Consider the following 17,199-nt stretch of genomic DNA (forward strand, 5'->3'; position numbering starts at 1 on the left):
GTGGGGTAATGACCTCTGCGTCATCTGACCACGCCCCCTCGGTGTCCCCGCCCCGCGCGGGGCACGCCGGGAGCTGTAGTGCGGGCGGTGCGGGAGCGGTGGCCGCCATGGGCCCCGCAGCGGCGGCCCCGGTCCTGGCCCTGACGGTGCTGATGGCGGCTGCCGCCCGCCCCGCCGCCACCTGGGACCTGCGGGCGCTGCGCTGCAGCTTCTCGGGGGACTGCGAGTGCGGCTTCGGGCCCGACCTGCGCGGTCAGCGGGGAGAGGGGACACCCCTGAGGCGCGGGGATGCGGGGAGCCTTTGAGGCGGGGGGAGTGCGGGAACAGGGAGGGGGCAGGCAAAGGGATCCCGGCAGTGCCTCCAGGAGACCTTTCCCGGGGCTGTCCCTGGAGCGGGGCACGGCTGGCGGCAGGGCCCGAGGGAGCAGCTCAGGGATGTCAGCCCGGTGTCACACCGGAGTCAGCCCAAGCGGCATTTCCTAAGTCTTGGTTTGACTTTGCTTCAGGTTTGGAGTTCGACTTAGCGGTGAACCTGGTGGGGCAGCCCCTGGTGAGGCAGCAGGTGATGAAGGGAGTGAGGGAGTTCCTGGAGAACCGGAATCCTGTGAAACCACTCGTGATGTCCTTCCAGGGCTCAACTGGAACAGGCAAAACCTACGTGAGCTCCATGCTCGTCCACTACCTCTTCCAGGGTGGCCTCCGGAGCCCCTACGTTCACCAGTTCTCTCCCATCGTGCACTTCCCCCATGCTGAGCAGATAGAGCAGTACAAGGTAAGGGACACCTCTCTGCACAGTACTACTTGACTGGAGGGTTTTTTTAGTTCTGTCCCTCTTGATCCTCTCTAAATATTCATTCAGGCAGTTTTCTGAAGTGCAGAAGGAATAACAGCTCTTTGTTTTAGCCTCAGACAAGCACAGCTGAGTGAGTGGCTCCACACTCTGGCTGAAGGATCCAGTAGTAACCGTGGTGTCCTCTGGCACTCAGTTATCGCTTTCGTCTTCCCCACAGCAGTCCTCATGTTCTTGTTCCTTAAATATTTACACAACCCTTTGAACACGCAGACAAAAGTGCTCTGCTTAGATGAAAGGCACTAAAATTCTCCCGTTGCTTTCCAAACAGCTTGATGGCTGTGAGAACCTGCATATCACTAGACTTGTAATCCCCTCCTCACAAACCAAGCAGCTCCTGAACAGCAGCTCTAGACACTTAACCGTGCCACTCTGTCTCTTAAAGCTGAGAAAGGGAAGAAATCAAAACATGAAGGTTAGTTGCCAAATCCTCAGCAGAGCAGGGAACTGGTGCACCCAGATGTTTGCTTTCTGGGTGTTTGGAGAAGTTATTTGTTGTATTGTGTCCTTAGAAGAAATAGTGTCAGGAAGGTAAAACCTATTATGGGTGAAGTACTTCAATCAAGAGTTTTACTTCCCCCCCAGGAAATGTGAGTGGTTTTCTGTGGGTTGACACCTCCACTGAAGCAACTTCAGCCAGAGCCAGAGCTGTTCTGGGTCAGCAGACACGTGGTTTTGCACTGGGGCAGGAGCTGGCAAAATGCACTCAGTAGCTGGGGTAGATACAGAGTGAAAGAGAAGAACATGGGGAACTGTAGGAGTCTGAATCCCCAGTTTTTGTTTGCTGCCACCTTCTTCAAATCTGTAATAAAAGACCTGCAACGGGCTAATAAAGCCTGCAGCAGCCACTGTGTGAAACCAGAACTGGCTGTTCTCCTCCAAGTAGGTGTTGCTGCTCAGGCACAAGCTGCTTTCAGCATCTGCAGCTCCTCTTGAGCTCCACCCTCAGCTCTTGCTCTGGGTTAGCTGGAGCCTCCCTCAGTATCTCACTGCCTTACAGCTTGGTGGGTGTTGTTCTAGGAAAGCCTGAAGAGCTGGATCCAAGGGAACCTGACAAACTGTGGGCGGTCAGCCTTTCTCTTTGATGAGATGGACAAGATGCACCCAGGCCTGATTGATGTGATCATTCCCTTCCTGGGACCCTCCTGGGTTGTGTACGGGACCAACTACCGCAAAGCCATCTTCATCTTCATCAGGTAAGAGAGGCCCCTCGGTGTCATCATGGGGCCTCAGACAGAATCAGAGGATTATTGTTGGAATCACAGAATTATCAGAGTTGGAACCTCTATCATGAGTCCAAATCTCCCACTAAAGCAGGAGTCTGTCTCCCAGCACACACCTTCTCATTTGAGCAGAGGTCATACCCACTGCAGAGGACACACTCGTTCTGCTTTTCCTTTTCCAAGCCTTGAGCCCCTGTAGATACCAAGAGACACATTTCACTGTGAACAGACAGCCTAAAGCATCCAAAAAAACCCTTTCTGTCCCTTTTGTTTGTCTGCTGGTACTGGAGTCGTTTTAGGCAAGGCTGGGAGATCCTGGCTTGCAGTCATGGAGGCTGGAGGGTGTCAGGTGCCACATCTACTGCAATACAGTTTTCCTGGATACATTTCAAATAATGACCCCGTTCTTGTGCAGCAACGCAGGAGGGGAGCTGATCAACGAGATGACCCTGGATCTCTGGCGTGCCCGCAGGGACCGTGAGGAGATCAGCCTTCAGGACCTGGAGCCAGCCATCTCCAGAGCCGTGTTTGAAAACCCTCAGAGTGAGTCGGTGGAGCAAAGCCCTTCCTGCAGAGTCCTTCCTGTCTTCGAGCCCGGCAGAGGGAGCCAGGCAGCCACCCACATCGCCTGTCACCTCCCAGGCAGACAGAAAGGGACCAGGGGGGAACTGCCATCCCCTCCAGGTTTCCTGGTGAAGGGAAGGAATAGCTTGGGTTTCCAAGGTCGGGTGACACCTGATGGGTACAGCTCTCTCCTTGGATAAAATTGGAGTAGATCTGTCTTCAACCAAGTATTTTGGCTTCACACAGAACAGCTCTTTGAATTCCAGGGGCTCCAAAGACTCTCTGAAGGTAAAACCTGTCTCTCCATTTTCTTTTGCAGGTGGATTCTGGCAATCTGGGATAATTAATGAACATCTCATTGACATTGTTGTGCCTTTCCTCCCACTGAAACACCACCATGTAAAGCAGTGTGTTACCAGTGAACTCATCCAGCAAGGCCTGGAAGTGCGTCCAGGTGTTGTCCAGGAGGTGGCTGACAGCATCCTCTACTTCCCAGAAGAAGAGAAGATATTCTCATCAACGGGCTGCAAAACAGTGGCCTCTCGGATCAGTTTTTTCTTGTAGCCAACAGCAATGGCCTCACTCAGATCCATAGGGGACACAGAGGGAGCTGTAAGGGCTGGTGGGATGAGCTGTGGGAGCTGTCTGTTCCCTCCCAGCAGAACATGCACTCTCCTCCTGAGCTCCTCTCTCCAGCCCCAAGGATGCAGCAGCAGGACCAAGTGCAAACGATGTGATTTAAAGCACTTTACTGATGTGCCCTGGGCCAGGTGAGGGTGGTCATGGCCAGCCCAGCACACCACCCAGGACATCAGGGTTTTTTAAAACGATTTTAAGGAACTCTGTGCCTCAGCTCCTGGGTACAATGTGACAGTGCTGGTGCTGACTCTTGCAGCACCAGCCTGTGAACACCCTCAGTGTGGCAGCAGTTTCTTTTTCAAGGTGTTTTTTGAGCCAACATCTTCCCAGCTTCCTTATACTGTGAACAGGTGCTGGTAGGGACCAACTTCACCATCCACAAGCATGGGCTTAATGTGGGAAATGGCAACACCCAACTTGCCAAGAGCCTATCCCTTCCTACCACACCCCTGTTTCCATCTTTCCCCAAAGGATTTCCCCACAGCAAACCAACAAAACAAACAAAAAACCCCACAAACAACCATACTTTACTTCTTTTCCCAGCTATGAAAAATGTCAGTCCTACCTCCAGGGGAGACAGTGGTGCTGCTCACTGATGGTTTTGAAAATTCCTTTTTACTCAGTGATGGTTTCCACTGCAGGATGAGAGTTGGTGCTATGAGCTCTTGAGCCTCTTGTACTTCCTTCTGCTGGTCAGAGCTTGCAGGCTGTGGCTGGGCCATCACCCGTTCTGCTTCTGGGGAGTGTCACTTAACAACAGGGGACCTGGGGACAACTTAGAGAAGATGAGTGCTCCACACTGCTGGGCATGGGGTGCAGAGCCCAGGTTTTAATCTCATCTGTGCAGCCAGTTAGGGGAGAATGGGTCAGAGGAATCAGAACTGTTCTCTAGGAACAAACTGCTCAGGAGCTGGCTCACAACCCCCAAATTCTGCCTCTTCTAAAAACATTATGCGTTTCTAATTTTTAATTAAATCTTTTATGAAGTAAAGTTGGGTCCTTTTTGCTTGGAGTTTCCTGACTGCAGCTAGTGCGGGTGGGCTTGGGAGGTTCGCAGTTGCATGGGAACAGCACGGATCCCAGGATCTGAACGCGATGGGACTTGAGGGATACAGGGATGGTGCTCCCCGGGGGATAACGGCAACCGGGACAGCAGCTTCTCCCTGGGAAGGAGGCAAAACCAGAGCAGCCGGACCAGAGGTTCTCTGCAGAGGAGCCAGCCCAGGTCCAGCAGGACTCAGAGCTCTTCCTGCCCCAGCTCACTCTTCCTCCACCTGCTTCTGCCCCACCTGCCCGGGCCGTTCCCCAGCCCCGCTCCGCCGAACAGCCCCCGGCCTCCATGCCGCTCGAGGTCCCGGAAACTCCAGAGCTGCTCTCGGCGGTGCAGTCCCGTGCTGCCACAGTTGTGCCGGCCCGGTTGGTGTCGTGGAGCGGGTCCGGCCGAACCGCGGGATTTAACCGCAGCGTTGGGCACAGCCCCGCCCCGGCCCCGCCCCGCTGCCCTCAAGCAAGATGGCGGCGCTGCCCGTAAGCAAAATGGCGGCGGGAGCGAGGCGGGGGCGGCACCGGGGAGGCTGGCGGCGCGCGGCTGTGACGTCAGTGGCAGCGGGGAGCGGGCGGGGCGATGCTGGCGGCGGGGCTGGCGGGGCGCGCGCGAACGCTCGTCATCGGGGCGGGGCCACGCGTGATGGTGGGGACGGAGTGGGAGCTGGGGGGAGGGGGGACTGAGGGGAGAGGGAATGAGGGGGTAAGGGATGGGGAGAGAGAGGATGGGGGGAGAGGGGATGGGGGGAGAGGGACTGAGGGGAGAGGGGGCGGGAGGAGAGGGAATGGGGAGAGGGAAGAGAAGGGATGAGGGGAGTGGGGCTGAGGGGAGACGGGATAAGGGGAGAGGGAAAGGGAGGAAAGGGACTGAGGAGAGAGGGAATGGGGAGAGAAGGGTTGGGGGAGAGGGACTGAGGGGAGAGGAGCTGGGGGGAGCAAGGCTGTTACGGGGAGCATCAGGGAGCTCAGGGCTGAGGGTGTGAGGAGCAGCATCAGAGAGATCCAGGCTATGGGGCACTGAGGGAACCCATCCAGCTGGGGGGGATCAGGTCTGTGAGGAGCAGGCCTGAGGGGTGCTGGGGAGGGGGGTCTCAGCATGGTGGAAGATCCAGGGCCCTCATGGCAGCCCTGCAGAGCTCTGTTGACACCTGGCGGGCAGGTGGCCGGGCTGGGCAACTACGGGCTGCGTGGGACCCGTCACAGCGTGGGCATGGCGGTGCTGGACCGGCTGGCCCGGCAGCTGGCAGTGGCCGAGGGCTGGCGAGCGGACAAACGATGCTGTGCTGATGTCACCATGGCCACAGCCCAGGGCCTGGAGCTGCTGCTGCTCAAGCCGAGGAGGCTCATGAACCTGAACGGGCTCAGCGTCGCCAGTGCTGGTGAGGGGATCTGTCACCCCCAAAGCCTGCTCTGCCCCCACACCCTGTGACAGCCCTACTGTGCCACCCTGCCCTGTGACATCCCTGCTGTAACCCCAGGCCCTGTGACCGCCCCGCTGTCCCTCCCTGCCCAGCACAGGTCCCTTTAGCCCTGCTCAGCATAGTCAGGGCCTGGGGTGTTTGTTTCCACCTCATTTCTTGTGTTGTATTTCTCTTCCCAAAGCTGAGATCTACAATCTCCACCCAGAAGACATTTATCTGGTTCACGATGACCTGGACAAGGCCCTTGGCAAGGTGGCAATCAAGAAAGGTGGAAGTGCAAGGTATGGGGTGACCCCAGCTCTCTGGTTGTATGAGCTGGTTCAAGGTTGCCATGTCCTTACAGGCACCTGGACTGGTCCTGGCTCCATACCACCAGCTTGGCAATGTTTTCAGCACTTTGCCTGGTCCCAATTGCAGAGGTGACAGCAGGCTGTTTGGGCAGGAAGGGCAGGGAGACTCCTGGAAGTAGTTGTGGGCTGGATCCAGCCCATCAGCCTCACCACATGGGCTTTTTATAGCACTCTGCCTGCCCCAGCGCCAGCTCCTGGGTCAGACTTGAGACATTAAAGCTAGGAAATCTTCCACTGTGGGATGGGGCAGGGATAGTGCTGGATCACAGCACTTGGTCACACACATACCAGCTGCAGTGAGAGCTGAGACACACAGAATGTGCTGCCCCAGCCCTGCTCCCCTCATTGCTCCCAGCCCCAGGGGCTGGATGTGCCTGCAAAGTCAGGGTGTAGGGGCTGGGCTCCACATCCCAAAGTCCCTGCAGTGAGGGACCCTAAGATCATGCCATGGTGGGGGCCCTTACAGACTAACAGTGGATTTTCTCCTTCTCTCCCAAGGGGACACAACGGGGTCCGATCCTGCATCAGTGCTCTGCACTCTGACGTGAGTGGGCCTCAGTGGAAGGGGATCAGTCCTGCGCCCACCTCAATGCTTGGCTTGTCTCTGACTCCCCTCAGACAAGCCCCTGCTCCCTTTTCTCTCCCCCCTTTTCTCCTTCCCCTCTCGTTCCTCTGTTTACCCAAGAGCTGATGTCAGTTTGGCGCTGCTGAGGACATGGAAACAATTAGCTCCAGCAGCTCTGCCAGGCCTGGCAGGAGCCCTGGATCTCAGCACAGCCCAGCAAAATCCTCTTCCAAAATCATGTTTCTTGGAGCAAGCACTGGAAACCACCTGGAAAACATGAGGGCTCAGCTCCACTCGCAGTGCTGTCCCCTCACCCCAGCACCATCTCAGCCAGGCCCTTCAGGAGCAGCTCCTGCAGCTCTGTCTCTTCTTCCACAGGAGATGACCCGGCTCAGGGTTGGCATTGGGCGGCCGGAGGGTGATGTGACAGTGTCCAGCTATGTCCTGGCTCCATTCAGCACCGAGGAGCAGGAGAGGCTGGAGCAGGTCCTGGCTCAGGCAGTGACGTTCCTGCTGGATCACATCCTGCAGAGGAGAGCACCCGTGGGGGAGCTGGGGGACAGGGGCTGACACTGACCCCAGGGACCTGCATGACTGATGGACACGGATGGGGCACTGGGGATGCTCCAGGGTGACCCGTGGTGTAGAGCAGAATTGGCCCTGCCCAGCAGCCTTCCCAGGCTCTGGGGCAGCCCCAGGACTATCCACTGATCTGGGAAGCTCCTGTCCCACTCAGCACCTTCAGTGGCTTCATGTGGCAGTTTGGCACAGAAATGAAATAAATGAAATAAACCTCCCCCCTGGCTCTGCTCTTCTCTGTGCCGCTCGCTGAACCGCCCCTCAATCCGTGTTCCCATCCCTGTTCTGCCCAGGAAATTTCCAGTGAGTGAGGGCAACGACTTCCACAAGGCCCCAAACCACTTCAGCTTTGTTGGGAAACTGGCAAGCACGAGTTGTCTGGAGTCTGTAGCTCAACCACACACCAGGGCTGCACCCACTGAGCTGCAAGTGCCAGGGCTGGGCTCAGAGCTTTTGAGTGAGGGGGACTGAAGCCAAAACCCTGAAGATTCCAACAGCTGGAGGAGGTCTGGCTCCTCCTCACAGCCCCATTACAGGTCTCACAGTGGAGATAAACAGGGTGTCCCCACCACTGTAGCATCCCAAAGCCCTGGGTGCTGCCATACATCCTGCAGGCAAGGTTGCACAAATAACCCCCAAGGGCAGCTCCTCACTCCCCAACATTCCCACAGGCTCTGGAACAAGCACCAGGACCCTTGCTGGGTCGTGTACCGCAGCACTGCTGCTGCTTCCTTCCTCTGGTCCAGCTGGCGCCAGACCTTCCTCCACTCAGTCCCCAGCTCCTGAGCTCCTCCTGTAGCTTTGAGGCTGCCTGTGACCCGGGGACAGGCAGAGGAGCAGAGGTACCCCCAGCATGCCATCACCTTTTCACCCTGCATCATCTCCCACGTCTGCACTGGCTGGGACCCAGGAGGTGCAGACCATGCACTTTGCCATCTCCTCCTCCCTTTCCCCCTCTCCCCCCCAGATCCATTTGGATCTTTAGGTCTCAGCTGATCTGGAGCTGACTGTTCTCCTTCAGGAGGTCCTGGGCCCAAACGATGCTCTCTTGGAGCACTTGATGGTTTTGGACATCCTGCTGTGCGATGTTGAGGCTTTCACCCATAACTACATCTCCTTCAACAGGCTGTGGGGAGCAGAGGGGTGCAGTCCCCCCAAACCACAGCTGAAGGCAGGACCCTGGGGCAGATCCCAGCAGCTGACCAAGAAGGGCAGCCAGCTGCCAGGTGAGTGGAGAGGCAGCAGCTCCAGGACCTGGCAGGGAGCTCACCCAGAGAAAGACCAGCTCCTGTGTTTATAAGGGAATTGCTCCTTCACTCCAGAAAACCCTCGGTTTTCAACCAAATATCACCCCGCTGAGGAGTTGAAGTTTAGCACCAAACAAGCCCAGGCTCTTGGAAAGCAAACACCCTCCCCCAGAGCTGGCCACAAAGGTGACAGATGCCGGGGCTCAGCAGGACTCAGATGCACAACTCAGTGCTCAAGGTTTTTGACAAACCTCAGTGTCAGGTTTTCAGTCTCAAGGCCAAACCTTTTGCTAAGGACACCAGTGCCAGTGAGGGAAATCTTTTCCATCAGCATTCCCAGGGGACAGCTGAGCTCCATGGAAATGTCACCCACCTTTTCACCCCCAGACCCCAAAGAAGAGTCTCCCTCTCTCCCTTTCTCCATCTCTCTCCCACCCCCCTTTCCTCCCTCCCTTTCCCCGTTATAGAGCTCATTCCCAAAGTAATTCCCAGTTGAGAGAACTGCCAAACCCTCATCACTGCAGCTCCAAGGTGACTTCAGCAGGGGACACTGCATGCCACCAGCATGTCAGCTCACACACAGTCTGCTTTAATCCTCCCTGGGCTTCAGCCTGGACATGGCACAGGCAAGAGACAAGCCCAGTCGGTGGCAGGAGGCCACATGTGCCACCACAGAAACCAGCCCCAAGCCTGAAGAAACTCCCAAAGTCCACGCTGGTAGGAGACAGCAGAGTTGGCATCACTCTGGGTGGTCCTAGAGATGTGTCCTCAGCAGACACAGCAGAGTGCTCCCCCAGTCTCTCTGCCAGGCAGGGTAAGGGCTCTCCAGGAGCCCTGGGCTCAAATCCTGCCTTGGATGTATTGGCCATGTGCAGATTCAAAGGACCCTGTGGGATCTGTCCAGGATGGCTGCGTGTCTGGATCAGGCCACTGTCCCACGGTGCTCCCAATGGGGTCACAATCCCTTGTCCCTAGGAGGGAAGGATGCAAACGTGAGCAGTCCTGGCAGGAGCAGTGATGATGCATTCATGCCTGCAGCAGAGGTTGTTTTCCAGCCTCCCCATGTCTGGCTGCTCCCAGGGAGGTTCTGCTGCCAGCACAAGCAACCTCAGACAGGGAAAGTCTGACCTGGCGTTAACCCTCCTGCTGCTGCCTCAGACCCCAGTGCTGGTGCTCGCCCATTCCACAGCCACCCCATGTCCCCAAGGAGACTCAGCTCTGGGGGCAGCAGGCAGCTCTGGGATGAGGCATTCCCCCACGAGATGCTCCCACAGCTCTCTCCAAGCTTGGGTGACTTTGGCAGGAGGGGAAGGAGCGTTGTCCCTTCCAAAAGAAACCAGGTGGCCAGGATGCATCTGAAGGCAGTGCTCCTGGGGAGATGCTCCCCAGCCACTCTGTCCCTGTCCCCAGGCAGGCAGGTCCCATGGCTTTGCTCACCCTCAGAGCTCGTCACGGGCAGCAGAGTGGAGGTGGCCGGTGCTGCCCCGTGTGTCCCTCAGGGTCTTCTGTGAGCCAGCCCAGTCGGTCTTCTTGGCATCGTCATCCCAGATGGTGGAGGTCTCAGTGTCACTCAGCCAGTTGCTGTCCCCAGCATAGTGGGTGGGGTAAACCAGGAGGGGATGAGCTGAAAACACCAGCAAGTCCCGGGGAGCAAAGTGCTGCTTGTAGTTCTCACTGGGGAAAGGGGAGTGGACCCGAGAGGAGAAGTTGGTTTATAGAGCATGGTCAGGAGAGAAAAAAAAGGCTGGGAAAGCTGTGCTGACCACCTGGGGAGGGACAGGGGATACTGGGGAGGGGGTCTGGGAAGTCAACCAAGTTTGGGGGTGTCCTGTCCTGCCGCTGCCTGGGCTGGGGAGGGGCTGTGGGGAGACTGCAGAGGGAACAGGACCCATCAGCTGCTGTGGTACAAGGGAGTCTCCAGCACAGCATCCCTGCTGGCCTGGCCCTGGGCCAGGGCTGTCTGGTGCTGTTATCCCAGCCAGCCTGGGGCTCCCAGCTGCTCCTGGTCCACATCCAGAACACTAATCCGCCCCTCCGTCCACCTCCAGCCTCCCTTTTACACTCCTAATCCTCGTGTTCCACCGTCCTGCTGGCTGGTTTTCCCACCCCTCCTCCTCCAGGACACATGGACACTGGTGCTCACCAACCCCCTAAGCTGCCCCCCCCAGACACAGCCTCACCACTGACCCCCACCCAGGAAAAGGGGCAAGGACATGTTCCAAGATGGGGCTGAGACCCAGAACCACAGTTGGGCTTCCGTGCAGGTACAGAGGGCTCCTCCTCTTTCACCATGGGACCAAGACCCCCATGTGGGGCCAGCACTGAGCCCCAGCTCCATCCCCAGCACTCTTCCCCCACCCTGCCCTGGCAAAGGACCATATTCCATCAGCCGGCGGCCAGGCAGCAGCTGGGGGGGGGGGGAATGAGCTCATGCTACAGATGTTTTCCTCCAGCAGGAGTAATGCCAAGGGATGGGGGGAGGAACGGGGTGGGATGGTGACGGCGGTGCAGAAACACATGTTCCATCACTGTCACGGCCATGCTGCCCCCCAGCACCCCTCCTGCACCCCTTGCTCCTTACTTGGGGTGTTTGTCGTACATGATGGGCAGGAATTCATCCACTGGCAGCATTTTGGAGAGGGGCTTGGCAGCCAGCAGCTTCTGTGCCCCACGGTAGGAGATGGTGTAGGCCAGGGTCCAGTAGGAGTACCCGGCCACCACCAGGTTCCGCACGCCCTCCACGGGTGCCTCGTCCTCCACGTTCACCTGCTTCCTCCCCAGGTAACTGTGGGACAGCTGGTGAGCTGGGAGAGCCGGTCTCGGGGACCCCCAGCCCGCATCCCCCTGGCCCCAGCACCTACATGAGGTCCCAGTCCTGCTGTGCCCCCTCCAGCTCCTCCATCAATTGCTGCAGCCGTGCAGGGAAGGCGGCCTCGAACCGCACGTCGTCCTCAAAGACCACCGACCTCTCCAGCCCCCGGGACACGATCTGCAGGGAGGGGGCAGAGGTGAAAATCCATCCCAGCACCACACTGGGCCGTACTAGGTCCACTCATCCCCCTAACCCAGGTCCTCCAGGGACCTAGTGATGCTCATGGGGTTCCTGCCCCATGATGGTGGTTCTGAGGCACCCCACAAACCCCGTACCTCCTTCCAGATGTTGTAGTGGCTGAGGAAGCAGCCAACCTCACCCTTGGTGAGTGTGCGGCCGGAGAAGGGGTCGTAGTACCCAGGGAGCAGGTCTACCCCCAGCACCTTGATGTCACTGCTGTTGAGGGTGCTGCAAGGTGAGAGGCTTCATCACAGAGGTGTCCTCCCCAGTACCTCCCATCCCTCCCCAGCGTGACACCAGAGGGCCAGCAGAGCAGGGACAACGTTCTCCCCATGGTCACCTCCCATCCACAGCATCCACCACCCGTGGGGCGATTCCCAGCTCCTGCAGGGATAACAGCATCCGCCAGCGCCGGTCCGGCCTCCGCACCAGGTTGATGAGGAAGATCTGAGGAGGAAGGGGAGAGCCCCTCCAAGGGGGCATGTTGTCACAGGGGGGACACAGCCTGCCCTGCCACCACAGGATGGGGGACATGGGGTTTGGACAAAGCCTGTGGTGGACTTTGCCACAGATGGATGCAACCCGAGGGAGGGACAGGGGGACACAGGGGGCCCAGTGGCACTTACTTCATCAAAGCCCATTTTTGTGAGAGGCTTCGGGAGGAGGGAAATGTGCCTGGAGCGCTGCATGGGGGGCCCATCCACTGCAGGGGGAGAAGATACCACTTTGGTGGAGGCCAGGCTCCCTTGACCAGGAACCAGGGACAACAGCCCTGCCCTGGTGACCAGCATGGGGTTCCTGTCACCCCTGGCGCAGGGGACACCTCTGGGACCCCGCCACCCATGAATGCTCACCCATGGCCTCCAGTGTCAGATGCACAAAGTTGGCACATTCATCCTCCAGGGTCTGGTGGGCTTTCACGGGGACGTTGATGTAGCCAAAACGCTGCTGGTTGCAGACGTGGACATCCGCACCTTCCAGAGGGGATGAGTGAGCACCACAGCCCCACCCATAAACCCTTTGCCACCCTCCCCTTCATCCCCCCATCATCCTCACCAGCTGCCTGGCAGGAGTAGGCAAAGACAATGATATCATCAAAGGCCCAGGTGTAGTTGGGATGTGGTGGGTAGAAAGCCAACCGTGACGTCTCCTCCTTCCGCAGGTCAATGAGGAAGGTGGCGTAGACCATGGGGACAGAGAAGCAGCCCACCCGCTGCCTGTTCTTGGTGGGGAAGTAGTCAGCTGTCCGGCGGTAGAAGCCCTGCAGCACACCAGTGTCATGCCTCCTGCCATGGAGGGGGAGTTCCCTTCCCCAGGGCTCTCCAGGGATGTACCTGGGGTGTGATGCCGCACCAGAAGTTGGAGTAGAATGTCTGTGAGTCCAGCATGGGAGCCACCACTGACTTGTTCTGTGCCATGAGAAACTTGAGGGTCTGGTTGTTGGTTAGGATGCTGTCAGTGTCCATGAACTAGGGGGGGGAACAATACAGGTCCTGGAGGTGCAGGGAAGCCCACCTCAGCCCCCACCCCACCATTGTCCTATGTCCCTTACCAGGATGTAGTCTGCCTGCTGCTCCCGGGCATAGGTGAGAGCCTCCTGCTTCAGCCTCATCAGGTTTTCGTAGCGTTTGTCACTCCAGTGTTTGGGTCCCAGCTCATCAGGGTAGGAGCTGTGCAGGGGTAGGCAGGGGTTAATCCCACTCCCTGGGAACGCACAAACTCAGTGCATGCGTGCCGGACGGCTGAGTCAGCCCAGCACTGCCTGCCCACCAGCTCCTCCTCACAGTGTCCCTGGACGGAGAGCCGGGTGCTGCTCTGGGAGTCCCTCACAGCCCATGCCCACCCCCCAGCCTCACCTGGGCTCCTCCTGCACCTTCCAGGACACCGAGTGGTAGTCCTTGCCCACTGCTCCCAGCCACTCCTGCAGCATCGCCGTCGTGTTGTCCAGGTTATGATCTGTCGCACACCTGAGGTGAGGGGACATCAACCTCCAGGGTCCCTCACAAGGGATAGCGACAGCCCCCTCCCCACATTAAACACTCCTGGGGCTGAGAGGCTGAGCCAGTGACTGACTCCCTTGGGAACAAATCCTGTAATTTGAGGGAGCGGCGCCTGAGCTGGCAGGAGCAGGAACAGAACGGGTCATTCCTCCCCCAGTGCCACCACAGCTGTCCCACAGCTGTCATACCCCCATCCCCACAGCCCCCTGTCAGCCCCAGCTGTGCTCTCCCCATCCCTGCTATGAGCAGCAGCTTCATCGCCCCACCCCTGCAGCCCACTGCACCCCAGGGCTCTGGCAGCCAGGGGTAAAGGCCCCCAGAAGTAAAAATCCCCCTCCTCAAACTTTCCCCTGCCATGCACAGCTGAGGCAAGAAGCAGCAAAGAAGTGAGGAAGAAGAGGCACAGCGGGTCCCCTCCCAGACAACCCCCCCACCACGGTAAAAGGGGGTTTGGGGGTGTCTCTGGGGAAGGAGGGGGGTCGGGGGAGAGGCAGGGCCAAGCCCTGCAGGGAGGGAAAAGGCAGAGTGATGCAGAGTGCCCCCAAGCCCAGGCAGCAGAGAGGTGGGGGCATCCTGCTCTTCACTATGGGGCAGCACTCACCCCCTCCAGGGTCCCTGTGGTGTCCCAAACTTTCGGTAGAGCCACCCCTCACCCTTTGCAGTTGAGGGGGCTGTTACTGCCAGGGGTCCCTGCTCCTCCAGGGGGCCCCTGGGTCCCCATTTCCCAGAACCTCTGTTCTCCCCACCCAGGCCCCCGTTACTCCAGGACCACCCGTGTCTGCAGTCTTCTCAGTCCTCCCCCAGTACCCCCCGACATCTCAATCCCCAGGAGCCCCCCTTCACCCCCGGGGTCCCTGTGACCCCCAGCACTGCGACTCCCCCCGGGGGTCCCCATTCCCCTACAGCTCTCTCCTTCCCCCGGGCCCCTGCTACTCCCCGCACCCCAGGGTCCCGCTTCCTCCCCGGCTCCTGGCTCCCCCGGAGGTCCCAGTTCTCCCTGGGGGTCCCAGTTCCCCCTGGGGGGTCTTCTCTCCCTCACCATAGGGCGATGCTCCCCGTGGGGTAGTCCATGCGCTCCAGGGCTCCCAGGCAGTGCGGCAAAGAGTGCTGAGCGTTACGGGCCAGGAGGGCGAGCACCACAGTGGGGGGGGCTGGCCCGGTGCCGGTGCTGGTACCGGTGCCCAGCAGCAGGAGCAGGGCACACAGCGGTCCCGCGGCGCCCATGGCGGCGGCAGCGGGCGGGGAAGGGGCGGGCTGAGACCCACCGTGCTCAGCGTACCCCCCGCCCCCGGCCCGGCCCGGCCCCGCTGCGAGCCCCGGGGGCGGGTGTGGGTTGAGTTTCTTTAAATAAAGCCCGGTATCGGTAAAAAGCCCCGGACAGCCCCCTGCCGGGGGTGTGCTGGGTACCCCCTCTCCGAGGATGCTCTGGGGCATCCCCATGTGCCCCCCGATAGCTCGGGGTCGGGTTCCCCGCCGTGGGTGGTGGGAAGTGGATGGGTGGGCAAGTGGCCCAGGGGGACCTATGGCCTTGGGGCGGCGGTGCTCGTGTGCTCATGGCCAGGGCAACTTGTGGCGAGTGGCTTGTAGTCAGATGGCTCATGGCCAGGGAAATTGTGGCTGGGAGAGGAGCTTGTGGCGAGGATAGATCGTGTCTAGGGGGTCTCATGGCTCTCCCCGTCACAGGCCAAGGCAGCCCACCCCACCAAGCCGTGTCCCACCCAGGCTGCCCCCCATGGCTGACCCTCCACAGCCCCCTAGGAGTGTCTGCAACATGTCTGAGCCGCGGGCAGCCCCGCCGCCTTTGGAAAATTTGGACAAACCCGCTGATTAAGCAACCACCCGACCCATAACCATGGCCCTCAGCTGGGGGAGGCTGGGGAGAGGCCACGTCCCGGGGAGTAGCAACTCCCTGCACCCCACCGGGGGGGTGGGCACCCTCCTGGGTGCCACTGGGGACCGGGCGAGGAGACAGGGCCATGTGTGACCAAACCTGCACCCCACTCCCCCCAGTGGGGAGAGGCCCGGCCGTGGGACTGATCCCGCTGGCTTCCCATGTCCCCCATTCCTGGGGGATCTCCGGGAGGGCCGGGGTGGGTGAACAATCCAGTAGCACCTGGAAGAAACAATACAGAGGGGTAAACACTGAGAACACCCGGGATCCCTGTGGAGGGTGTAAGGAGTGGAAAACTCTGTTTACAGCCCGAGCTGGGACAAGCATTCCTGGGAAGGCTCCGTGCCAGCGCGGCCGGGCGCTCCCTGGGATGCAGAGGAGCTGCGGGAGGGAGCAGAACCCCAGGAACTGGGCACACCCGGACCCACCCCTGCCCAAACCCCATGCCTGTCCAGACCCACGAGTGTGCAGACCCACCCGTGTCCGGACCCCAGCAGTGTGTTCAGCCCCCGCCCCCGGAGGGCTGGGCAGGGAGCGGGCAGCCCCGCTCCCGTCCGCGGGACCTCCCCGGGCTTAGGAGGGGCCGCAGCCGGTGGAAGGGCCGGGAATGGCCGCGGAGCCCAGGCAGGGGCTGGCCCGGGGGAACAGCCACACCCCCCCCGGCATCGTCCCCTCGGCCCGGCCGCTGCTGCCACCTCCCGGCACCGCGGCACTGCCGGGAGCAGCCCGGGACTGGAGCTCGGAGGGGAGCCGGACAGGAGCTCCCGGGCCGTCAGAGCCGGGTTTGATGCCCTCGTTGCATCTGCGACCTTCTCCCTGCGTTCCCACATCCTGGCATCCCCTCCAGACCACTACCCTGACTTGGCCGGCCTCAGGACTCCAGCTCACTTCACACATGGGGAAACTGAGGCACGGAGCCTGCGCAGCATCCCAGAAACTGCCCAGCCAGCAGGGACCCCGGACCCAAGAGATGCCTGTGACCCTGCCATGTTCCCTGCCCCTCTAGCTCCTCATCCCAAACTGTTCCAGCTGTTTTTGCTGCCTTCCAGCTGTTGGGCAGCTCAGGAGGCCAGCACTCCCCTTCCAGCTGTGTTTTCGTTCCAGGTCTCTGCTAAACCCATTGCATCCACAGGCGCCACTCTGCTTTCCTCCTCGGCGAGCTGCTTCTGCAACAGGGAAAACCAACAGCTCTTCCCACACAGAAAAATCCAGGGGGGGGTGGCCATCCTAGGGGGGGATTATGGCCTCCCTGGGGAAGGGTTTTAGCCCACCCAAGAGATGCTCTGCCAGGGGAGCCAGAGGCTGGCAGGAGCAGCATCCACAGCTGGTGGAGCCAGGGGGATTGGTGCCACCGTAAGTGGGACAGAGATGTGTCACCAGCCCTGGTACCCACAGTGCTGCATTTCCCCGGGTGGGGTGCTCCTGGTGGGCTATGAACATGGGGAAGGGAGAAGCTTTCCCTGGGACCCCCCCCTTTATGCTCTTCTGGGAGTGGGGCCTGGAGGTGTGTGGGATGCTCTGCTCCACCTGCAAGGCACTGTCACACTCAGGGCCATGTTTGAGCCACGTGGACACATCCGTCCTGGGTGGCACAGCTGCCTCAGCCACAAAAGGGTCCCTCTTTCTCCCCCAAGTTGGACCACATCTGTTGACATCAGAGCTATCAGTAACCTGTGCCTGAATACCCAGCTCTGGGCATAAAAGGGGACCCTGGGCACCCTACAGCCCTGGGACCAGGCAGAGGGACACCTCAACATGGGGAAACTGAGGCAGA

The 17,199-nt window shown here is 59.7% G+C and overlaps 3 protein-coding genes across 5 annotated transcripts; 2 read left to right on the top strand and 1 right to left on the bottom strand.

The window, feature by feature from the left end:
- Positions 1-8: 8 nt before the first annotated feature.
- Positions 9-4,259, top strand: TOR2A (torsin family 2 member A). The gene is made up of 5 exons (XM_030461496.1): positions 9-252; positions 507-772; positions 1,871-2,046; positions 2,489-2,616; positions 2,957-4,259. The coding sequence occupies exons 1-5, from the start codon at positions 9-11 to the stop codon at positions 3,199-3,201; spliced, it is 1,059 nt and encodes a 352-aa protein (XP_030317356.1). The 3' UTR covers positions 3,202-4,259.
- Positions 4,260-4,911: 652 nt separating this feature from the next.
- PTRH1 (peptidyl-tRNA hydrolase 1 homolog) lies at positions 4,912-7,453 on the top strand. Of its 3 annotated transcripts, none has more exons than XM_030461299.1 (5): positions 4,912-4,966; positions 5,480-5,699; positions 5,923-6,022; positions 6,590-6,635; positions 7,035-7,453. In XM_030461299.1, exons 1-5 carry the CDS (start codon positions 4,964-4,966, stop codon positions 7,224-7,226), a joined length of 561 nt encoding a protein of 186 aa, XP_030317159.1. In that variant the 5' UTR covers positions 4,912-4,963; the 3' UTR covers positions 7,227-7,453. The 3 variants fall into 3 exon arrangements, with proteins under 3 accessions (XP_030317159.1, XP_030317158.1, XP_030317157.1); XM_030461298.1 differs by having other exon boundaries at positions 4,949-4,966; positions 5,447-5,699; XM_030461297.1 differs by lacking the exon at positions 4,912-4,966 and having other exon boundaries at positions 5,303-5,699.
- A 1,600-nt stretch (positions 7,454-9,053) lies between these two features.
- Positions 9,054-14,784, bottom strand: CERCAM (cerebral endothelial cell adhesion molecule). Its single transcript, XM_008491424.2, has 13 exons — positions 14,574-14,784; positions 13,391-13,501; positions 13,087-13,204; positions 12,869-13,003; positions 12,591-12,795; positions 12,389-12,508; positions 12,161-12,237; positions 11,875-11,981; positions 11,630-11,762; positions 11,344-11,471; positions 11,064-11,267; positions 9,920-10,156; positions 9,054-9,453 (listed from the first exon to the last, which is right to left on the bottom strand). The coding sequence occupies exons 1-12, from the start codon at positions 14,756-14,758 to the stop codon at positions 9,922-9,924; spliced, it is 1,758 nt and encodes a 585-aa protein (XP_008489646.2). The 5' UTR covers positions 14,759-14,784; the 3' UTR covers positions 9,054-9,453; positions 9,920-9,921.
- Positions 14,785-17,199: the final 2,415 nt, after the last annotated feature.

This window comes from Calypte anna, chromosome 17, assembly GCF_003957555.1.
Source record: "Calypte anna isolate BGI_N300 chromosome 17, bCalAnn1_v1.p, whole genome shotgun sequence".
Taxonomy (NCBI): Eukaryota; Metazoa; Chordata; class Aves; order Apodiformes; family Trochilidae; genus Calypte; species Calypte anna.